At 43.5% G+C, this 24,171-nt stretch overlaps 1 protein-coding gene across 4 annotated transcripts in view; it reads right to left on the reverse strand.

Moving 5' to 3' along the window:
- Window positions 1-7,731: 7,731 nt before the first annotated feature.
- Window positions 7,732-24,171, reverse strand: part of nbeal2 (neurobeachin-like 2) — a 60,998-nt gene continuing 44,558 nt past the window's right edge. For all 4 annotated transcript variants that reach the window (XM_021316431.2, XM_012862612.3, XM_021316429.2 and 1 more), the window contains 23 exons: window positions 23,625-23,782; window positions 23,396-23,520; window positions 23,193-23,307; window positions 22,936-23,093; window positions 22,694-22,827; window positions 20,643-20,750; window positions 20,457-20,552; window positions 20,223-20,347; window positions 19,710-19,850; window positions 19,504-19,634; window positions 19,306-19,415; window positions 19,090-19,207; window positions 18,301-18,398; window positions 17,780-17,893; window positions 17,608-17,691; window positions 17,423-17,532; window positions 14,874-15,046; window positions 14,690-14,784; window positions 14,463-14,579; window positions 11,592-11,753; window positions 10,435-10,583; window positions 9,231-9,366; window positions 7,732-9,047 (listed from right to left, as the gene is read on the reverse strand). In XM_021316431.2, the coding sequence (XP_021172106.2) occupies window positions 8,940-9,047; window positions 9,231-9,366; window positions 10,435-10,583; window positions 11,592-11,753; window positions 14,463-14,579; window positions 14,690-14,784; window positions 14,874-15,046; window positions 17,423-17,532; window positions 17,608-17,691; window positions 17,780-17,893; window positions 18,301-18,398; window positions 19,090-19,207; window positions 19,306-19,415; window positions 19,504-19,634; window positions 19,710-19,850; window positions 20,223-20,347; window positions 20,457-20,552; window positions 20,643-20,750; window positions 22,694-22,827; window positions 22,936-23,093; window positions 23,193-23,307; window positions 23,396-23,520; window positions 23,625-23,782 (2,865 nt within the window). In that variant the 3' untranslated portion in view covers window positions 7,732-8,939. The remainder of the gene's footprint in view (window positions 9,048-9,230; window positions 9,367-10,434; window positions 10,584-11,591; window positions 11,754-14,462; window positions 14,580-14,689; window positions 14,785-14,873; window positions 15,047-17,422; window positions 17,533-17,607; window positions 17,692-17,779; window positions 17,894-18,300; window positions 18,399-19,089; window positions 19,208-19,305; window positions 19,416-19,503; window positions 19,635-19,709; window positions 19,851-20,222; window positions 20,348-20,456; window positions 20,553-20,642; window positions 20,751-22,693; window positions 22,828-22,935; window positions 23,094-23,192; window positions 23,308-23,395; window positions 23,521-23,624; window positions 23,783-24,171) is intronic.

Here is a 24,171-nt window from a genome sequence, read left to right on the forward strand (position 1 = left end):
AAGCCCCAGCAGCATAAAAGCTGTTGCCTGAAAACCTGGCAGCCGAAGGATGGTTCAGGTCCTGCAGGTCTTCGCTGTAATTGTTTCCCGCTTTTTAGAGACATAACTGTAAGATTGTGATGAATTTGCAGTCACCTGTTTGCTGGCTACCATTTACCAGTTATTAATCCATTATTCTCTATTACAGTGTTGTTCATTTGTTCTGTTTCTATTGTCATATTGTATGCACTGTACACCAGATCCAATAAACAGTGTTATAATAATTTCCTTATTATAACACATCATGACAATAAAGTTTCTTGATTCTTGATAACATCATATATAATACTCCAGTGGTGGGGAGTAACTAGTCACCGGCACATTTACTCAGGTACATTTGCTTGGGTAACCTTTTGAGCAAAATGTACTTTTAATAGTTTTACTGCACTGCACTTTTTACTTTTACTTGAGTAATATTATTAAGAAATATCACTACTTTTACTTGAGTACAATATCTGGCTACTCTACGCACCATGAGAAACTTTATTAATTAAAGAGCAGACTTGCTTTACCTAAAAATGCAACAGAAACATACAGTTTATGTTAAAATGGGATTTCTTCGTGTGAACAAACTTTGTTGTTTTAATGTTATTTTCTATCTGGTGGGTTCATTGAGCCAAACTTTAAAGTCAAGTAAACAAACAGTAAACAGCAGATGTTATCATCAGAAGTACTTTGCCTTATTCTAACATACTGTATATACATTAACTTCTTTAAGTGTTGGTTTCATTCCTTTTATGTTGAAAACATTTTTTGAAGAATTTCCTCTGCCTCAATGTGATCCTTTGTAATTGTAATTTTTGTATACATATTTTTATTTTTGTCTATAAAATACCAGAATTTGTACATAACATGCATGTACATAGTAATAACAACAATATAAATAATATTTACTCCTGCATCCTTTGTGCCATTGCATTACTGTCTAAATCTTTCTGCTTGTTTACAATATGTTCACATGGATTTTCTATACTGCAGACTGTATTTAATTTTATTTCTGCATTATTGGTGTTTGTGCATCCAAAAATAAGCACATCGTAAGAATTCTATAGTCCAGAGTCAAACCCCTCGCATGCGTACACATACCTGACAAATAAAACTGATTCTGAACTGCTGCAGAAACCTTTCTAAGCCAATTTCTTCTTCTTTGGAGCTCCATTTTTCAAATATACTAAATAAAAAACACTGTGTAATGTTTTATGATAAGGTACAATGAGTGATTGTATCTTTTAAGGAAAAAAAGCAACTAACGTCAAAAGAGAGCCTGGAAAACTGTTGATGAAAACTGCTTTTAAAGGTTACAATGGGCTGATAAGGCTGTTCCAAGAAAACACGGAAATTAAGTTGAGACTGAACAAAGACCAAGACCAAATGATTATCTTTGGTCCGGTTTAAGCTGTCAGAATAGCTATAGATGAAAAATGCCATTGTCTGATTAACCAAAGTCAAAGAAATAAAAACAAGATGACCATAATAAAGTTGAAAACGCTGACAAATTTAAAAACAGACCTTAGGTAAAAAAAAAAAAAAAAAAGCTTACAAAAGGGCATCTTTTATTTTTTTTTAAACAGTAACCTCACCCTGAAAAATGTGGAAAAAGTGCAACCTTTAGTTTGAGAACATTTATTTAGCAGACAAAAAAAGAAAACAATTAACATTAAAAATATATTTTTTCCTATAAAAAACAGCATTTTTAGCTCTGCCAAGTATGCATGTAAAGGTAAGTTGGTCATACTTTTCTTTTTTCAAATTAATTACGGCACTTAATGTTTCTCAGCCGTATAGTTATGGCACATTGGCCCATTTCTTCTATCAATGCTTCAAAATGGGACAGAAACATGGCATTTAAGCAAGGGCAGATCAGTGTTTATCATCATAAGTCAGGAAATGGCTACTTGCCTAAACCTCCCCACACATATACTCAGAGAAATAATTTAAAGCTTTAAAGCAACTGAACCTGTGAAAAGACCCAAGTTTATCTTGCTAGAGGAAACACATCCCCAAATATCACTGCTAGGGAACAGTGAGTATCTTAGGGTCGCCAAGGGTCCTAAAGAAGCGTTGGACTTCATCTAGATGCAGGTTGTCTGGAAGGTTTGGGGGGGGGGGGAGCATTTTCCATCACAAAACCTGTGGAGTTCGATAAATCAAGCTGAGACATTTCACTGAATTGTGTCCTATAGTTGTCAGGTTTTGTTTCAGAAGACTAAACTGCAGGCAAGCATCCGGGAGTCACATGTTGAGTCGTTTGGTGATTTATTGATAAATGAATAATTAAACTTACAGACGGGCAGAAAATACAGGAACCAGGAGCACGACTGACCTGAAGCTCAGTCCGAATACCCTTACAGAGCAAGGAAGCAAGTGCGTCAGCGGTCGCCATGATAGGTGCTGTCCGAATAGTGCAGTCAGTAAGGAAGGAGGTAGAAAAATAAGCTTGAATGCTCGCTCCTGCAGCTAATTTAGCCTAGGAACCTCGCAACATCCCTTACCGGCGCTAAGAGCCCTTAAGGTATCCTACAATTATTTGCGGAAACCAACAAAGAGAGAAGAGAGCGCACTTTCTGAGGGCTGTAGGCCCAGATTTTACTCCCATCATCCATGTGCGTTCCCGTCACGTAACGGCATCGGAGTTAAAGGCTGTACAAAATCCGCACAGCAGTCCGATGCTCCTTTCCTCCCCACGATAGAGCTCTCACTGTTGATGCTGTGAAAAGTCAAGGAAGAGGAGCTAAGAGCTATTATTAGGCGTACTCAGATGGTAGAAGAGCCCAGAACAGTGGTTGCATAACATAGAGAGGGACTGAGCTGACTGAATAAATAAGGGAGGTGACAAAAGGAAAGACAGGTGGGACAATTAGCGCAGGTGGAACATGTAGAGCTAATTAGCAGAGGGGAAGAGAAATAATCTGGCAGATCCAGGAGGGAAGCAGAACCTAACAGAAGACAAATAACCAAAAGAATGCACTAACAGAGCTAAGAACAGGTAGGCAGGGAAATAAGGATCTAACAGGCCTACTAACATAATAATGAACAGAAGCTGACTAACAACAGGAACCAAATCTAACAGACTGACAAACAGACAATGCTAAAGTGAGAAAACAAAACTGCAGGATCCCCAGGGAACTAGAACTAAGTAATCAAACCCCTGGGGATCCTGGCAACAGTAAGATGAGAATAAAATGTAGCTTTCGTGGAACATACATTCAGGCGATGGGGAAACAAACAAGGAATAGGAGTAAAGGAACCTTATATTGACTGGGAAGTACGGTGGAGGGTTTATGATGCAGTGGGACTATTTCTCTTCCAGATCCTGGGAACACTGTTAGATTTCATGGCATCATAAACGTTGAAATACCGGGAGATTTCTAATAAAAACCAGCCGGAAACTGAAAATGGATCATCAATTGCTCTTTAAGCAGGACAACAACACAACACATAAATGACCGAAAACACACAAAACCAGTCCTGTTCCATGGCCACCTCAGTCCCCAGACCTAAATCCTTCAGAAAACCAGTGTGGTGAGGAGCACAGAAGAAAGCACCTGGAAGTACCCAGGACTCTGGGTGATCTAGAGAGACACGCAAAGAAGACAGGTCAAAGATCTTTCTCTAACTCTAGCCGACTATAAGGAGATGTACAAAGAACCAACAGCTGCAATAAGTGGGATCAAAGATTTGTTATTCTTTTAACGAGGCGTGTTTTTTCCCCCCTCAGCTAAATAAATGTATTCAAATTAAAGGAGGTTGTGTGTAGAAGAGTATTCTGCACTCAGGTGCAAACAAGGGTTTAAATGTCTGTTACCAGCATGCAGTTCAAGGTCAGGGTTAATATCCAGCCTACGAAAACATGTCACAACTACGATGAAGAAATCATGTTGTTTTTGGCCGACATATCTATCAAACAACGTGGCCACGGGAAATAATTCTACAGCAAGATGTTGATATTTCTCTAATGAACAATAATAACATTGCTCAGCCTGCAAAAACTGGCCTTCTTGTCTGCAGGCCAACGTAGTGGTGAGAGGATGTGGGCTGTTTGGGGGTGTGGAAGGGGAGGGGGGGGGGGGGGTGTTGAGGTTCCTGCGCGGCAGGAAAATCTTGAGCAGCACCAAAGATTACAGCATTTCATGACAACCCTCCCCTCAGCCTGCTCTCGGGTCTGGAGTGGAGGGGGGCGGGCGCCGGATCAATGGAAAATCAGGGCCGTAACTGAGAGCGAGGTGTTAACCCGGCCCTCCTCTGTCAGGACGAGCACATCAGAGGACATCGCCCCCCCCCCCCTCCCCCGCCCCCCCGCCCTCCTTCCCTCTGTGGTCTCTGCTTGATTGGGGGTCTACTTTTACCACCCACTTCAGCCCCCACCGTGGTGTTTATGGGACGGCTGACAGGATGTTCGGCCCATCAGGGGATCAAAGCCCCCCCCTCCCACCCCCACTTCCACCCCCACTTCCACCCCATGCACGGCTGCACCCCCCCTGTGACCTTTCCCACTGCAGTAAGGGTTAAAAATCACAGACGCATGCAAGGCTGTGATTACAGTAGAGGATGATCTATGATTGTGGCAGCAGGATCAGTTTGCCCAACCTTCTGTGGTTGAAATAAGGGCCCGGTTTAGCGTAAGGGCCTGTTTTCCTCAGGCCACCCTTCAGAGAAGAGTATTAACATCACAACGACCGCTTATTTTTAATACAGTTTTCACAGAAAACGGCAGCTTTAGGTAAAACAGAGGAAGTTGAGTGAAGACGTATCCGCGAATAAAGAAGATCAGTCAGTGTGTGCTTTACTGTCATGGCTGTCAACATTGTTGGCTCCCCGCTGTTAATCAAAGAAAATCCCATAATGGTCGCTGAAATAATTTGAAACTGACAAGGGCAATAATAAATAAAAATGTACCGAAAATGAACCAGTGAAAATCAGACATTGCTTTTGAATTAGGGTCCAAGGAAATTTAAAAAAACAAATGAAACAGATAATGAACATAAATGATGGTACCTGCAGCTTAATATTTTGTTGAGCAAGCTTTTGAGGAAATCGCTGCAGTCAAAAAGTTTGTGTAACTTACAGTAATTATAATAATAATCGGGTTAGAATGGTGCCAACTCCAGATGATGTGTTTCAGATCCTTCTATAGATGTTCAATAGGATTTAAATCAGGACTCACAGGAGGCCACTTCAGAATAGTCACATAGCCGTTCTTGTGGGGTTCTAGCTGTGTGTTTTGGGTATTATGGTGTTGGAAGACCCATGATCTGCAACTGAGACCGAGCGTTCTGACACTAAGCAGCACATTTCTCTCCAGAATGACTTCATAATCTTGCGATTTCATTGATCCCTGCTCAGATCTGAGACAGCCAGAGCCAGATGCAGCAAAGCAGCCCAGAACATAACCGAGCCTCCTCCATGTTTCACGGTAGGCGCAGCGATCTTTTCTAGGTTTGCCTTATTTTCGTGTCTGTGAACATGAAGCTGGTGTGCCTTGCCAAAAACTTGCATCGTGGCAATTTCCAGCCTTGCTTTCTTACGATTTGCTTTAAGCAGCGGTGTCTCCCATGAAGTCCGCCTTAGCTCAAACAGTGACGGATGCTGTGACCTGACACCGATGACCTTGGAGTTCACCTTTAATTTATTTGGAGTTTGTTCTGGGTTCTTTGGTCACCATTCATATGATGCCTCTTCAATTTGTCATCCATTTTCCTCCCGCAGCCACATGCAGGGGAGGTTGGAGGTCGTCCCGTGGACCTTAAACTTCTGAATAACATGTGTGTAGTCACAGGAACATGAAGCTGCTTGGAGATCATCTTATAGCCTTTATCTTTAACATGCTGGTCTATAATTTTCCTGCTAATCTTCTGAGCCAACTCTCTCCATGGCTTCCTGTGATCCAAATTGCCATTGCATCTTTATCCTGAAATCTACTGCAATTTACTGTGATCTTTCAAGCTGTATGCAAACGAAATTTCGTTCTGTATGCACTTTGTGCATACAATATGACAATAAAGTTGTCTAAGTCTAAGTCTATCCCTATTCAGTGTGGTCCATACCGTGTCACCAAACAGCACAGGGACTACTTGTTTCAATAGTTTACTTTTAAAACCACAATTCAGGAGCAATGTCTGTTTTTTATTGGTTAATTTGGTAAATTTTAAGTTATTTCAGTGGGATTTTCTTTGATTAACAGAGGGGTGACAAAATTTTTGTTCATGACTGTAACTAATGAGCTGTATCATCAACATGTTCCCAAATGCTAGAAACACGGAGTGAGAGAAAAGCAGATTAAGGAAATGCCAGCTAACAGAGGTATGGCCACAGGATTTAATTAAACAAATATCTCTTACAGAATCCATAGCTTTCCTCCTTTTTCAGTCATGGATGATCTCTGAACACACGCAATGCATTGTACTTGAACTTAGATTTTTTTCATTACCACAAACCTTTTGCAACTTCTAACTTATTACCCGTTGTTTAACTCAATCTTCCTATGCCCACATCATGATGCTGCCACTGTTGCGTTTTACAGTGAGGAGGCTGCGTTCAGGGGGAAGTGCATCGTTAGTTTTTTACGATTCACAGCACTTTACACATAAAACAAAAAGTTACATTTTGATCCCATTCGATGAGAGCACCGTCTTCTACATATTTACTGTATCATCTGCACAACGTGCGGTAAAGTTTTAACAGGACTTCATATGACTTCCTTCAACAAAGGCTTTCTTTTTGCCACTTTTCCACAAAAGGAGAGATTTGAAAAGTAACCAAACTCGGTTTTCTGCCAATCAATTCACCCACCTGAGCTGTGGATCTCCGCAGCTCCTCCACAGTCCCCATCGGATTCTTGGCTGCTTCTCAGATCAAATGCCTCCTTGCCTGGCCTGTCACTATAAACACATGGTCATGTTTTGGTAGGTAGGACTGAACAGGCTCAGGTGTCACAATCCTGGGATGTTGTTTTACTATGTTTCTCGATCTTGTATGGTGTTTCCTAGTAACCAATTCTCTCTAAAAAAAAAACCCCACAGAGGCCGTCACAGAACAGCTGAGAATAAATCACTAATTAGGTGACTTCTTAAGGCATTTAGTTGTAATGGATGCTATTTAAGGGTCTAAGTAAGTGGGGGCTGTCTGGAAGCAATGTTTTATTTGGAAAATGTTATGAAAACCACGTGGCATTTTTCTTCCATTTCAATTACCTTGTGTTGCTTTTTCACATAAAACCTGAAAGCTGAGACACCGAGAGGCTCAATGGCAGCAGGACCACCGTATTTGGAGACTATAGTACGTGATGCAGCTGTTCCTCATTCGATTCCTAAACCCTGGGAGAAACTGATGAATATACGCCACTAATTCCACTATATATATATATATATATATATATATATATATATATATATATATATATATATATATATATATATATATATATATATATATATATATACAAAACCGTTATTAAAATGTCTTTTTTTGTGTTTGTGCTTGAAAAACAAGGTAATTTGTCTTTCTTTTGTGTTTTTCTCCCAACACAACACACCTTTCTTCCACCTACACCATTAAAGAAAAGGAAAAAAAAAAAAAAAAAAAAAAACACAGACAGGAAGCAAATTCCTTCAAAGCTCCCTCATGTTGTCGAGTCATCGCCCTCCTTTTTCTGCTCTTCTCCCACCACAACAGCACCAGAGGCGAGTACATTAATGCAGATAATAGTTTACTGATGGTTTCATTCAGAACATCTCTTCCACATCAAAGTCACAACAGAGCAGTTAAGTGTCACATCTTACAGTAAAATCAATGATTGGAGTTCAGTGTTTATTACAAGGCCCAGGAGTGGCGGGAAAAAGGCACTTATCCCATAAAAGAGAGAGAGGATATCAAAAAAAAAAAAAAAATCAAACAAAGATACAGGCATGTGGCGAAATGCAAAAAAGCTAAAACAGTTTAAATTAAACTGTTCGTAAAGGCCGATTGTGTGAATAAGGCAACAGAAGGCTCTCTCTTTGAGGTTCATCCCTTGTAAGCGCAATCGTGGTTTTAGAAAAGTGAATATATTTCACATACTTGACTATTAAAGCGGGGCTGCTTTAATTGTAACAGGTTTTAATTTCTCAGAGCCTAGAAAAAAAAAAGAAGGAATGCAGACCCATAAACTGCGGTGCATTTCCGCAGCAAGTTGAAGCATCTGTCAAACACTAAAACCCACAACACAGCAGCAGTTCCCAAGCCTCTTTAATCCACCCCCCCCCCCCCCTCCCTCTAAACTCTCTGTACATATTCATCCCTCTTGTGGCATTCACCAGTATTGCAACGAGGAAATCTCGAGGAAAGTCTGCTGCAGGTTTTTTTTTTTTTGTTGCTTTTTTTTTGTGTGTGTCTTTCAAGTTTCCAGGAGTTTTAAGAAGATCCCGTTACCAATCAATGGCTTTAGGAGTTTATTTTAAAAGAGCGAAGAGATCCCAGCTGCGGCTCTGACAACACAAAAGGAGTTGTGCACGGTGCTCGGGGCGGGGTGAACGGAGCGCTATGTTTCGCAGGGTCGATTCTGTCTGAGGAGGAGTGTTCATCAGAGCGAATTGTGACTCAAAGAGTTCACGCGGTCCATCAGGAGCTTTACAGCCTAAAAAAGACCCCGCCCTCGAGCTCTTCCACCCGAAACGAGACGAACAAGGCCACTCTTTGGATTGATGCTGACTCAAAACAGCACGCCTGCTAAAGTCACTGCAACAAAAAATATAAAAACATTTAGGAAGTTTTTTGTTTTTTTTTCTTAAAAAGTGCTCAGTGTATAACTTCTCTCTCAGAGAGATATCAGTGGCTTATGAGTAAAGTTTCCCCCAGTTCTTTTTTTTTTTTTTTTTTTTTTTAAGGAAAGGCTGTTATTGAGGCCTCCGCGCCGCCCGCTCCTCTTATTTGCCGCCGTTCTCCGCAGGGTTGTACTCGGTTTCGCCCGCCGACACCTGAGAAATGCGGCGTGTGGAGCCCCAGAGGCGACGGGAGAACTGTCCTGAGCGAACCTGAGAAGAGGAGGGAGACACGTTTTTTTTTTTTTCTTCACATCTGAAGCCGATCGGTTACACTGAATACATTATCATCTGAAAAACCCGGCTCACGAGAAATACTCTGCATATAATTATCCTCCTCCCCCCCTTTTTGCCTTCTTTCCATTTCTCACACTCTTAACGTTTTTGGCTTCTCACCTCTTCGGGCTTCCCTGCCCCCACCACTATTAACTTCCCGTTCTCCAGTCCCACGAGTATGTGGCTGAACTCTTTAGTGACAGACACACTCCTCACAGCGACCCTCAGGGGCAGGGGCGTTATCAGAGAGTCCAGGCTGCAAAACAGAAAGACATTAGAAGAGCTAGAGCACCTGTTTATACCAGTGCAGGGTAAAAGTGGTGATAAAACTTCAGCTTTTTCATATTTTATCACCACCCCTCCACTGCCAAACATGGCAGAGGTAGCATGATGCTGTGGGGGTGCTTCTCTATGATAGAAACAGCGAAGCTCGTCAGTCTGACTGAGGTTCAGCTATTTTGCAGGTTAGACTGGGCAAATGTCGGTCTCGATGTACAAAGCTGGTAGAGAGATACCCACTGCAAAAATGCATCTAAAAATAAGCAAAATGTTCTTAAAGTTAGTGTATTTGTCCTTGATTTGAGCAGGTAAATAAGATTATCTGCCAGTGGAATGAGAATTTTAACCCCTAAAATAAGTTAGATATCCTGCACTTGAAATAAGATGATGGAGATGAGTTGTTCCTATTTTAAGTGCAAAAATCTTATTCCATTGGCAAATCATCTTATTTACCTGCTCAAATCAAGGACAAATACACTCATTTTAAGAACATTTTACTTATTTTTAGTTCCATTTTTGCAGTGCAAAAAGACTTGCAGTTGTAGTTTTGCAGTAAAAAGCATTGAGTCCCGAGGGAAAAGAAACATTTCAAATGCTTTTCTCTAAACAAAGTTTGAAAACCTGTAGCATTTTCCGTTCCATTTCGCCATTACATGTTCCTTTTTGTTGGTCTATCACATAGGATCCAAATCAAATATATTGAAGTGTTTGGTTGTATCAGGACAAAATGTGTGTCAGTGACTTCATACAATCTATTTTGTTTCCTTAAATAGAAAAATTGTGACCAATTTTAATATTAAACTGAACTAACTGCGTTGTTTTATAACCAGGATCAACTAGAATGAATTGAAACAATGATTCGGATGAGTTGACTTTTTATATATATATATATATATATATATATATATATATATATATATATATATATATATATATATATATATATATATATATCAGATTACACGTCTTATGAATTGGCACTGGATAAATAAACTGAATTGAAACTGAACATTTTTCCAAGGACAACGGTCAATGAGTCTTTTACCTGAACAAATCCCGGATGTGGAGGCTGCCCTGCATGGTGCCCAGGATGACGTATTCAGACACCAGGTGAAGTGCAGTCATCTGCTCCTCCGTGGCGAAGGAGGACAGCAGACTGCCGTTCACCGAGTACACGTGAACGGCGTACTTGCCCTGCAGGAACAAGCGCCGGCATGAGCACCCACGGAGGAAAGAGGAACTGCTGCCTGCTCTTCCATACGGACGGTGGCGCACCGGGCCTCACAGAAGCAATCATATCCCCTGAGCCGTTCACATTTTCTCACAATGTAACCCCAGAACCGTGCACTTTATATGAGAGACCAGCACAAACAAATCTCACATTTACTGATGAAAGATAAGCGGTTCTGCTAAATAGAGAAATGAACAAGACCTCAGACTTCATATTTCAGCTCCTTTAACAGGTTTTCATCCAGGATTGCCCTTTTTCTACTAATCTCCCCACTAACCCCGACCATCTTCTCTGCCCACGCTGGATTAAAGCCTCCCCGCACCATGATGCTGCCACCACCGTGCGTCACTGTGGGGACCAGTGTGGTCAGGGTTATTTCACCATCAGTGGCGGTTCTAGACCAAATTTAGCAGGGGGGGCAGGGTGGGGCCAGTGTTTTTTCACAGGGGCACAGAACAAAAGATTGGGGGAAAAAAAACTTAACATGTCAACATTTCGTCATTTAATATATTAAGTAAGCCAAAGAGCCAATTGTGGCTCTGGAACTGCAGGTTGCAGACCCCTGATCTTTTCTCAATACAGCGGGAACTTAACGTGAAACAGCTTAATTTTAAATTATTTTTTTTTAACATTTCTTTCTTAATTATTTTGTTATTTTATTATTGGGTAAAAACATAAACAAAAAAATACAACTGATCCAGATGACCAGTCAGTCACGGTATCTTTGTCAGCATTTAATATTGTAAGAAATTTAATATCATGTTTTTAGTACAGGGGCCATAACAAGGGCCAGGAACAGTTCTACAGGGGCACAGGCCCCTGTTGGCCCCTGTCTAGAACCGCCCCTGTTCACCATACCTGAGTCTGCCCTTCACTTAAAATAACAAAATAAAGTTTGAGGCTGCGACGTGAGAAACGGTGAAACGGTTCAAAGGGGATGAATGCTTTTGCCGGGCACCGTATTCACCTACCTTCCTGTGAGCGCGCGCCTCCTGAGACGTCTGCACCACGATGTGGCCTTCCATCCCCACCTGGAGCGCTGCGATCGGGGCCCGCACGTTGCCGTCGCCAGGAGGCCGCAGGGTCCGCAGGAACTGGCCCCGTCGGACCGTGTGCACGATCACAGTCCCGTCCTTAGCGGCAAGCGACAAAGAGTGGGGGGGGGGGGTCAGGAAGTGCTGCTCACACACGTGGATCATCAAGAGTTGTCAACAAACTGCTTAAAAACAGCCAGGACTCTTAATAGTTTTCTCTGTATCATTTTTAACTGGAGGTGTTAAGGGATGTGATGAAATAATGGATAATCTGTGAAAAAAAAAAAGAGAGCTAGGAATAGAGCGTAATCTGGTAGGAGCTCTCCTCCTGATGGGGTTTCCTTTCCACCAACACATAAACCTTCTCTCACTTCAAAGACACATTTTTGTCTAATCAGCCTGTAACCACAAGGCTCCGCTCTCTTGTCCTAATTTGGTCATTTCTGACCGTACAAAAAAACGAGATAAAAGGCAGCCGAGAGACCAGCGAGTGATGTCATGGTTACTGCTCACATCGCCTTCATATACAGTCGTCTGGGGTCAGATGAGATCAGCTGAAAATGTCACTTTTCTACATGTGTTTACTTTCTGAACGGCCAATGTGAGCAATGACCCACTCATCTCTGGCTTGCTGGAATTTGTGATGTCCTCGTGGTAATGAGATGAGAAGCTACTGCTGGCTCTGCTGTCGGCCGGTTGTGTCTAACAAGTTTACCGCAATCTCTGACTAAAGGCCCATTCATACCCTACGTTTGGCCTGCACGTCCGTATTTCTGTCCGTACGTTCTATCCGTTGAGTCCTTCATACCTCCGTCCGTTGAGGTGCGCAATAACCAATATGTCCTGTAGGTGGCAGTGCTGGGCGCCAATGATTCGTCACTGATCAAACATGGCGACGGTCCAATACGTGATTTTGTTGTATTTGCTTCGTAAGTAAACTTTTTGTTTGTCCCTGTGCCCCGGACACGACACATCATATGTGTGGGTAGTTGCGGACAAGCTCCGCAAGTTGTTCCTCGAATCCCGCCATTGTTTAAAGCCCAGAATTACAACCTTCTTCGTGATTTTGTTGACATTTTGTACTACAAACTCAATAGCGCCCCCACCGTTTCCGGTAGTATTGCTCCGTATTGATCCGTTTCGTCCGTAAGCGTAAGCTCCCAATTTTCGTGTCAAAGTACGGACGAAATCGACGGTTAGAACGTATGAAACACTCCACACGTATCCGTATCCGTCTTTTACGTGAGGTATGAATGGGCCTTAAAGCGTTCATCCGCAGGACACGGTTCCCACAGATGTCACGAAATGCCTCACTTTACCAGAGTCCTCAGGGCTGTGTTTGCTCATTTTCACAAAAAGCACAGAGTTTCAGGGGATGAATGGATGAACAGATGGATGATGGATGGATGAACAGATGGATGGATGAACAGATGGATGGATGGATGGACGGATGGATGGATGAAAGATAGATAAATGAATGGATGGCTAGATGGATGAACACATGGATGGATAAATGGAGAGATAAATGGATGGATTAACTGATGGATGAATGAACAGATGGACGGATGGATGGATGAACGGATGGATGGATGAAAGATAGATAAATGAATGGATGGCTAGATGGATGAACACATGGATGGATAAATGGAGAGATAAATGGATGGATGAACTGATGGATGAATGGATGGATGGATGGATGGATGGATGAATGGATTAACGGATGGATAGATGGATGAAAGATAGATAAATTAATGGATGGCTAGATGGATGAACACGGATGAATAAATGGATGGAAGATAGATAAATGAACGGATAGATAGATGGATGGACGGACGGATGAAAGGATGGATGGACAGATGGATGGATGAACGGATGGAAGGATGGATGAAAGATAGATAAATGAATGGATGACTAGATGGATGGATAAATAGAGAAATAGATAGATGGATGAACACATGGATGGATAAATGAAGGGGATGGATGAACTGATGGATGAATGGATGAAATATAGATAAATTAACAGATAGATAATGGATAGACGGACGGATGAATGGACAGATGGATGGATGGATGGATGGATGAATGGATGGATGGATGGAAGATACATAAATGAATGGATGAACAGATGGATGGATAAATGGAGGGATGGATGGATGAACTGATGGATGGATGGGTGAGTGGATGGTCGGATGGAAAGTCTGGCATAGACATATTTTTCCTTCTTTGGTTGAATCTGGGAAATATTGAATCCGATCGCAGACCTCCTGGGGACCCTGATCAGCAACCAGCTAAGTGTTTTTTTTGTGGACCAAGTCACCTGATCTAATGGAACGGCAACATAAACTGCTCTGGTTTCAACACATCTTAACAGGGACATTCAAAAACACGTGCTGACGGTTTTACATCCTGAAGCTGCGGCTCTCACACGCAGCGTTCACGAGGACGTTTTCTGCTGCAGAAGGATGCAGTGAGCTGCAACATCCTTATGGAGTGCAGGATATTACACAGAAAGCACACACACTGCACCACGGCTTCCTTTACAGCACAGCGAGAATGCTAGCTGAAGCTCCTATTACTTATTGGATATACTATGTGTTGACAGTCGTGCAACATGAATCTGAGCGTACCCCAAACAGAGAGGACCTAATTTTAGTTGCGTTAGAGAGCTTCCAAGAAGAAGGAGGCATAAGGTAAATATTTAGCTTGATGAGAAGCTCTCATTCCTAAACACACATAACAGTATCCTCAACATATTTTTTTTGAGTTCTAAAATGTCACATTTAGCGCTGCGGCAGCAACATCTCTGACCTTTGAGCCTGAAACAGCCATGTCCAGTTCAGTGCTGATGGCCACGCAGGTGACCTCCTGGTCATGTCCGCAGAGGATCTGCACGGGCCGAGGAGACAGTCCGCAGGAGAAGCCGCCCTGCAGGAACCACAAAAAAAAAAAACGAGCGAATCCGCAGGTGAGGGCTTTCCATTCCTGCCGGAGCGGCTCATTGTTCAGGTGCACGGAGAGAGCAAAGGTATATTCACCTGCTGCAAAACCTGCCACACTATACAGGACGTGTCCCTCGAACCAGAGATGAGGTAGATGCCACACAGATCCAGAGCCAGGCAGGTGACGACATCTTGGGAAGAAATTTGCTCAGGATATCACCGTCATGTCGTCAGGAAGGAGAAAAGCAAACTTTTTCCCGTACGTTATCAGGGAGCTCACCGATGTGCCGGCAGATTCTTCCCACCAGCTTTCCTTTCCCCAGCTGAGTGACGCGAAGGCTGCAGTCCCAGTGTCCCCCGCTGAAGAGCAGACGGCCGTCGTTGGACACCACCAGCACCTGGGCGCTGAGCTCCACCCCGGGAGAGAAAGGTCCGGCCAGGAAACGCTGAGTTCTGCAACACGAGCGAACCATCGAGACAAGTTTTAAAACCACAGAGCCTGTTTTCTTCAAAGACTGTGTCATGGTTTGGGTTTTGCTATGGTTTATGTTTGTTATTTCCTCCTGTCTTAGCATTAGCTCTGGTTTTTATTATTTGCTTTTTTGTTTAGTCTTTAGTTTGGTTTTCTATCGTAGGTTTGGTATTTATGGTTATTTTGGTTCTGGATTAGTCTAGTTTAAGTTTCTGTTTTGGTTTAGTGATTCTCTTCATTTAACCAATTCTGTCACAGGTTTAGTTTCTGTTGTAGTTTGGGTTTGTCCTGAAACTGTTTTAGTTTATCTGTTTTTCACCTGCCAGTCATTCAGTTTCACATCTCAGTAACATCCTGTCTGTTTGCCTGTCACTACCCTTCACCAGTCACCATCCAATCAGCTTCAGTTTACTTCCAGCCGCTTTTTCCCTCCTGATCAGCTCCACCCATTCTGGTAATTAGTTTCACTCCGTTCACCTGCTCACTCCTCTACTTATACCCACTGAGCTATATTATACACTGGAGTGCTGATTTTGAAGTCACCGGCCGCCATCTTGCTACTCCCTACTCTCACAGAATCCCATAGGATTTGGTTGCAACAACAAGCAGTTTTCTGGCTGTATGAAAACGTTTCACAGGTAATTCTACAGTCAGTGGATGTACTAACACTATCAACTACTAGGAAATTAGGTGCTGAAATATTTTACATGTTATTCATATTAAATATATATATATGTATATATAAGTATGTGTATATGTATATATATGTATTCATATATGTAAATATATGTTTTTGTATATTGTTATTTATATATTTATAAATGTTATATATGTATATTTGAATTAATAAAATGCAAAATATTTCAGCACATGACTTTCTCAGTACTTGATAGTTTTAGAACATAACATAAAACTATATGGCATTAGACATTTTAAAAGTTTTAAGCTCCCCCTGAACATGAGAAAATCCTCGTTATTCGATGCTGTAGCGCACATATTCCCTAGTTGCTGGGGGAAAATATGGAGTACCAATATGACGGCTTCAAAGCGACTCGTTCTAACAGCGGGCAATTAGCACTCCAGTGTATAATATAGCTCAGTGCTTATACCTGCCTCTGTCTCCTGCACTCTGCCAGCTCTTTGTCTTTCTGTGCCTATTGGTGAGTCTAGTCCAGCATTCCCTGATCGCTGTGTTGTTTGCCTGTTGATCTGACCCAATTTCCTCCGGATTTCTGAGCCAGCCTGAACCCTGTACCTGTTTTTTTTCCTGCCCTGTTCTGACTGCCTGCCTGTTTTACCTGACCTGTTTCTGTTTTTGGATTTCTGAGCTTGCCTGATCCGTGCCTGCATTGTCTGCTGAACTGTGTACAGACCTTGGATTGCACTCTGACCACCGAGCCTGTCTGTCCCTGTCTTACCAGACAGCCTTTAATAAATTCCTTAAAATATCATTATTTTTGTCCGGCCTGAATACTGGTAACCTGACTCCGCCAGATGGATTTGCTCCACATATCCATCGGGAAACCTTCTGTTGAAGTAATTTTGGGAAGGGGTGGAAATACTGGTTAGCTGATTGGCCTATGTTGGTAATAGACGGGCCAAATAAACCAATCAGATCAACGAAGCATATGACCTACTAACAGAGTGACGACGAAAACACAACCACAAGCCAGGCTACTCTTGCTGCTGCAGGTAAACCAGTCGGGAGAAGAGCAAAAACATCTTTTCCTCTGAGAAAAGCCTCCAGAGCAGTGTTTTGCTCTTCTTTCAGCAAAGAACTACTCTGTAATTCCAATAAAACTTGCTCGATAGCCACGCTAACGCTAGTTTCATCGGCTGAAGCCGCCATGTTCTTTAGACTGAACTGTCGCGCTTCTCGTTGCGTCACACCTCAACCCGCCTCAAAGCCAACGCTGATTGGACGTTCGTTTGGTGAACGGCTCCAAATTTTCTTTAACGGAGGGTAGCCAGACTGATCTGCGAGTGAAACCTTGAAAGCTCGCAAGATCAGGATGGTCTCACGAGGCTAGAATACTGTGTCCACCTGTCCCCGTTCTTGACAGACTGAGCTTCTAAAGTTGTTCTTTATGAGATGCAGATGAAAACAGAATCCACTGAGCCGAGCTCCTTAAAGGAGCAATAAGGGACATTTCACCACTAGGGGAGCTGTTGAGCACTGGTTGGAGATCAACATTTTTTATTTTTTTTTTTTTTCGTGGAGCAAATCTTCCTCCGACACTGTAAGGCAACCAGACCCACCGCGCTGTTTGCTTAGCAGGGCAGGACAAAAAGTAAGTGCGCCCATGCTAGGTTCTACCGTGCATACGTCACCATGTACTTTTTATAATCTCACTCACTTGGGATTGGTCATTGTTGGGTCTTTCGTGAAGGTGAAGTAGTTGGTGATGTTTTTGTCATACGGAAGCCAGCTGTGCGTCCCGATCAAACCACTGGAGCTTACAGTCACCTGTAGAGAAATAAAAAGCTTTTTACATTATCTGAAAACGCTCACCGGTGTAACTGTGCTCTGATTGGACATTACCAGGGTGTCGGAGCCGTGCATGATGGAGTGGTTCTGGTTCTTTGGTACCACCGCTTGGACCAGAGGAAGTCCATCACTCACCACCTGCGGCAGACCCCAGATGGACAAGTAAACAAATGCAGCGTGCTCAATTAACAAACCGGAGGAATTAGATGAGCACGCGAGACCTCACCTCCATAAATGGGCGGAGTTTGGCGAGATGCTCGAAGATGTTCGGAGGCAGGGTGTCCAGGCGGGCCTGCCGCCGGGATGCATTCTGGGCCGTCATTCGAGGCGGGTGGGGCTCCTGCTCGGAGGCAAAGACCAGTGAGAAACGCTGCAGTCCAATGCATTTTAAAAACAGCCGTGATTCACTGCTGATCTCTACGTTGTTGTTTTTTTTTTGCAAAGAGCTGACATCTTTTTGTAAAGCCGCAGAACAATTTCTCCTTGAAGTTATGCAAATGTAGTTGGTGGGCACAAGTGAGAGGGGCTGTCGTGCTAAACTACAATGCAAGAATACTTAGCCAGTAATAATCTTAGTTCAAAATTACACCCAGATTTATTTATTTTTTTATTTTGGACCAAGTAAAACAACTGGAACCTCTGGCTGGGTGGTAGTTTTAAAATAAAGATGGCTTTATTTGTGGATCAAGGTCGCTACGGCTCGTTTTGTATGTTCTCCACGATTTACAGTCTTTTTTTTTTTTGTACCTTAAGCAGCTGACAGGGAGTCTGTCCAAAGTTACTGATGATGCCTTCCAAGGCCTTTCGCTCAGTCTCGTTGGCAATTGCGTCCAGATCGACGGCACCTGCAGCAGGCAGTAAAAAGAGACAAAAATGAGCCTTTTTCCCCGATAAGAGTGAGATATGTGGGGGTCGTTTTTTAGATGTTCGTATAAAAAAAATTGTCAGATAAAAATCCTGGAAATAAATCACTATTTATATTAGTTTGTTATATTGTATTGCAGTAATGTAGTCTCACAATGAAAAAAAAAGGAAAAATTCAACCATTAATCTGAAAAAGAGAGAGAGAGCGATGCACATTTCGCTCGGCTGCCCGTAATAATGGGGAAAGTTAGAAAACATGCCAGACAAGTAATTCAGATGTGTGCTGGTCTTCGTATTACAGTAGCTGGCCACAAAAACACAGCTGCTCATCTAAGGTTGCGTTTATGGACAGAGCAATAATTTACGAGTTTAAAGAAGTCCAGTGAGCAGGATGGCAATGTCATAAAAACCCGTTCGACACAACAAAGAGTGAACAAAGAGTGAAATAAAATAAAGAATAATAGAAGCAGAGTAACCCCCGATTTCCTTGTTCAGGAACACAAAAGCAACTAAATGCACACACAAAGTAGAAATGATTACCCATGCCCATGTTCTGAGGGTCTGCAGACAAAAACCCACTTTAAGTCTGTTCCTTTACACATTTTGCGCTAACGCCACAGCAAAAACACAGCAGAATTTGTTTCCACACAAAAGTTTGGATTGCAGCCTGACCCTCATAAGTGCAGTAGTAGAAGACGTTGAGAGCGTTCACCGCCTCCTCTCCTCTCTGCTTGCATCCGAAGATGAGGTCGATCCATTCGTGGAGGTGGGAGGACACGTGCTCGGACTCCTGCAATTTAAAGAGTCGTTTTCATCGTAATGCCGCCGCAACTCAGGCGACAGACGCGTGGCTGACTTTTACAGCCCCGGGTGTTGTTGGTGGCTCACCAGGGCTTTCCTGTGTTTCCTGATAAAGTCCTCCCTTGATGTTGCCCAGCGAGGCAGCACAACATCTGCCACCAGATCCTGGGACATCTGCAGGCGGCCCAAGTCGAAGCCTAGCACCAAACGTCAGCCGATTAGACTTTGCACCACAGAGCGCGTCCCAAAAAACGACGCGGCCGTCACTGGCGGAACGTCTCTCACCGTTCATGTTCTGCAGGAACTCCGGGAAGTAGAAGAACTCCGGGATGAGCTCTTTGACGTCGGCGGGGCTCTCCATGCGCGTCTGCCAGGCGGCTGCCACCGAGTGGAACTGTCTGTCTGCCACGTCGAACCTAAAAGACGGGCGACACGTGAGCACAGGGAAACGTACCGGGAAACCGTACGGTCGCTTCGACCGCGGCTCTCACCTGCCGCTCTGCAGCTGGATGTGCAGGGTGGTGAACGGCTCCATGCGGATCATGTAGTGCATGACTCCTGCTGCGTTAGAGTAGTGTGTGCCATAGTGGAATTTGTCAATGGTGCCCGTTGGGTCCTCAAAGCTCTCGTACCTGATGACACAAACCCATTTGTTGGACTTCATTATCTCAGAAGGAAACATTTATGCACCATTTTTTTTTTTTTACATTTTTGAGCCCCTTATTATTATTTTTTTTTTTACAGCGTCCTGTCTGGCAATGTGGCAATAAGAATTGCCATTTACTTTCACAAGCGGAGCAGTACGGCTTTGGCCATACTGCTCCGCTTGATTTATGCATGTAAATAGTTTTATTATGATTCATGCGGGGAGTATTTCATATGTAATGGACGCTACAGTGAGAAAGTAGAAGAGGAAAAGAAAAACAAGAAGAAGAAGAAAAAAAAAAGGAGAAAAGGTGAAAGAAAGAGGAGATAAAAAGGAGAGAATGATAAACGGCCCTTACTTTTCTTTGACGTTCTGTGCATGGCGTGGGTTCACCACGCCTATAGGCTTGGATAAATCTCTGAAAACTGAGGGGTCCTCCAGATCCAGAACAGGAGAAGTGTAGTCGCACAGAACCCAGGGGAACTGAGGAGAAACAACACACACACACACACACATAAACAATAACACCTTCTTAGTCTGTGTGTGTGTGGAACCTGAGAGAGACAATAGAAAGACGCGCTGCAGTACGCACCACGGGGTACTGGGACAGGTCGTTGTACGTGCGCCCGGCGATGGTGTTGAGTTGCATTAGGTACTCAAAGTTGGAGATTTCTCTGTACACCCATTTCTGCAAAATCCAAGATTCCGTCACGTTAGGTGGGGAAACATTGGAGCCGTTAAGCTCAGATCCGCGAGGAAACGTGACGTAAACAAACACCTGAGTGAGGCCCGACGCTTTCAGCAGCTCCTGGGGGGAGCGGGAGCCGAAATAAAACAGGTTGGGGGGCCGCAGGCCGAGGATCCTCGAGTACACCTTGTTTCGTACCTGAAGGGTGAGAGATTCAAAATGTTACAGCTCGCAGCGGTTATTTCACGTCATCGGGTCATTTTGAAAATTGCACGGCAACCTTCCACATTCATCGACACCCCTGGTCAAGACTTCATGTTTTTATTACAGCAGAAAGATATATTTTTATTGTTTGGTTGGAAGTTAACCACATTTATTCAGAAGGAATAAAAACACACCACTTAAAGAAATAACCGGTGTTAATAAAATCACTAGAATAATCCTCTGATTTCCAGCGGGACGATTGGAGCATCCATAGTCCTGGATCCACTCTTAATTTCCCTTCCCATTAGCATCCTCTGCTGGTTTCCTATAGTATGTAGGTCTAGGGAGGATCCAAATAAATTATCTATGTTAAGTTTCCTGGTAGCGTATAATATATTCACTTAAAAGTGCGGGGTAATGACAATGGTAGGAACCCTTAATAAGGTTCCCAGGGCTTGTGGAAGTGAACCAGGCCCGCAGCATCATATATCCTTAACCATACCTAACATGAGGCGCTTCATCCTTTATTTCACTCTAACCTCTCACTGGGTTTGTTTGCTGCTGAAAATTTTTTTTTTAAAAGGTGTGTTCCCACTATTAATGGTTTCTTTCCTGTCCAAAGCTTAACCCTCCATGCATTTGTGTGCATTTGAGCTGGAGGTCTAAAACCGGAGCTGTTTACATAGAATACGATTACAACATTAATCTCGGCTTGTTTCATAGCGTTCATGGTTAAAAAATAAAATCCCGCACTGCCAATCCAAATTGTGTGGAAATGTGTCAGTGGAATATATTTCAGATTAACTACGCTGACCCCGTCTCCCAGCTGCAAGGGAAGAGGAAAAAAAGCAGAGCTCCGATCAGGATTACAACCCTCTATCTAAAGACTTAATATATGAGCATTTAATGGCTGCTAACCCTGAGAGACGTAATTAAAACCAATTTGGACTCAGAAGACGTTTGCAGTGACCCTTAGATCTTTAAGAGTTAAAGCCTGTGAAGAACAACAGGCGCGCACACACACACACACACACACACACACACACACACACACACACACACACACACACACACACACACACACACACACACACACACACACACACACACACACACGGACACGCACAGGGCAGCAGCTCCATTCAGTTTATCGTTGCTTCTGTCGTACACATTTATCATATACAGAAATGAGATAACGTTCTCCGTGGGTCACGTAGCTCGATAAAACACAACGATTAAAATTCAGAGTGAGTTGTGATCTCGTTAATCTGTATCGCAGAATATAAACGCTGAAAATGATCCAGCTTTATCGGTGAAAATCTCTTAGAAAAGGCATCGGTCTCCCTCTCCATCTCCGTCTGGACACACCGCACCAGTCTCCAGTGGACGCAGGGTACGCCCTGGACAGGTCGCCAGTGTATCAGAGGGCAACATAGAGACAAACGGGACAAAAAAAACCCAAAAAACACATACACATACACACAAAAAACAAACAAAACATGCCCACACACACACACACACACACACACACACACACACACACACAGAAACCGATCACCCCATAAGCATGTTTGTGGTGTGTGGGAGGAAGCCGGGGTCCCCAGAGAGAACCCATGCATCAACAGGGAGAACATGCAGACTCCACGCAGTTGTATTTTAAACCCTAGAGCTTCTTGCTGCAAGGAAACACTGTGAACACCTGCACCACTGCGTGGCTCTCTAAAAAGCATTAAAGACCACTAATGCAAGAAATCCTCTGCAATAGTAATACTGAATGCATTAATTAGTAATAAAGACTATGATCTGATTTATTACGCAGCTCTAAATAAAGATTATTAGAAAAATTATCATTATCTTAACAAAGTAATGCTTTTCTGGTTTCACGCTGCATTCCAAGACGTAATTATCTAATTCCTTGAATGTGACATATGCACGACCTTCTTTTTGAAGTTGATGAAGTAATGAGCCTGGTCGATGAAGAAAAGCTCCAGGGCAGACCGCCGCAGGTTGTATCTCCTCAGATGGACCTCCCGAAGCTGAGACAGAGGTCTCTTGAAATCAAACCCGATTCCTAGGGGGGGGAGAAGGGAGGCGCGCGCATGAGTCATCTGAGACGGAAACCTGCGAAGAACCCATAAATCAGAGGAGGTGTAACTTTCGGCGCCGCGCGTTTTCTCACCATCCTCGGTCTCCTCTTTCTCACTGCTGCCGTCGTAGAAGTACAGATGATGCGTGGTGACCTCCAGCCGACCCGGCACCACGGCCACAATGGTGATGAGCTCGCAGTCTTCAGACAGAACCAGTTTTTCTTTCTGACTCTCGTCCTCTCCTTCCCCTCTGAAAGCCACGGCGAAAGGGTCAGACTTTACGGTGGCTTTTCTTTTGACTCGCGCACAACCGAGGACCGCATTCTTGGCAGGAGCATCTTAGACTTACTTAGAAGATGAGACCAGGTCCTCATCTTCCAAATGGTCATCCTCCATGTCGCTTACCTTCGCTTCCTTAGCGACAGCCAGCGGGAGCTGCTCAGAGCTGCGAGGGCTTTCGGCTCCTTTAGACCGCAGCGACACAATGGATTTAATGGTTTTTAACCCCAAAGAACCCCAAAACAAACAAAGATAAATATAACAATGTCATACCCATGTTATCCCGCAGGGCGCTGGCCTCGCTGTGTGAATCGTAGTTATAGTTGGGCACGAGCTTCAGTCGCATCTTTGAATACGTTTCAGCACCGGACAGTTTCCATTTCACCTCTGGTTGGACTCTGACGTCAACCGAGAGAAGACAAAAAAATAAAAAAATAAAAAAAACTCAGCCCATTCTGGCTCGCAAAGGGACAGCGGACTGAGAGGCGGGATGCAGTCGTACCTCTTGGCCCATGCTCCCCTCTCGCAGGTGAAGAGTCGGCGGAGAGCTCTCCAGTGCTGCCGCACCACCCCCAGCTGGCTGGAGCTCTGCTTCTGCCAGACGCCATACCTGTTGTTCTCACTGCGGACGCGCTTCATGTAGGGGTCCACGATCGCCTCCTGTTGGCACAGCGAGACGCATCAGACACTCCGCCATGGTGGAGGAGAGTGAGGGCAGATGTTACAGCTGGAAACTTTAAAGGCATTTCGTGTCAATTTTATATTGATTGACCAACAAAGCAGCTTGTGTCTGTGAAAATGAAACCCGGTCTTCAAATTCTTTTACGAATAAAAATGAGAAAAGTATGGCATAGATTTTATATCGAGTTTAATACTTCGTAGAAAATCTTTTCACTCCACTTATAGCTGTGTGGGTCTGTCTTGACCAGCTTTGCACATGTAGAGAATCTCTGCCCAAGCTCCCTCGGACTGAGCGGAGAGCATCTGTGAAGACCCGTTTTTCAAGTTATGCCACAAGTTCTCAGCTGGATTTAGGTCTGGACTTTGAC

The sequence above is a fragment of the Fundulus heteroclitus genome, unplaced genomic scaffold (genome assembly GCF_011125445.2).
Source record: "Fundulus heteroclitus isolate FHET01 unplaced genomic scaffold, MU-UCD_Fhet_4.1 scaffold_140, whole genome shotgun sequence".
Taxonomy (NCBI): Eukaryota; Metazoa; Chordata; class Actinopteri; order Cyprinodontiformes; family Fundulidae; genus Fundulus; species Fundulus heteroclitus.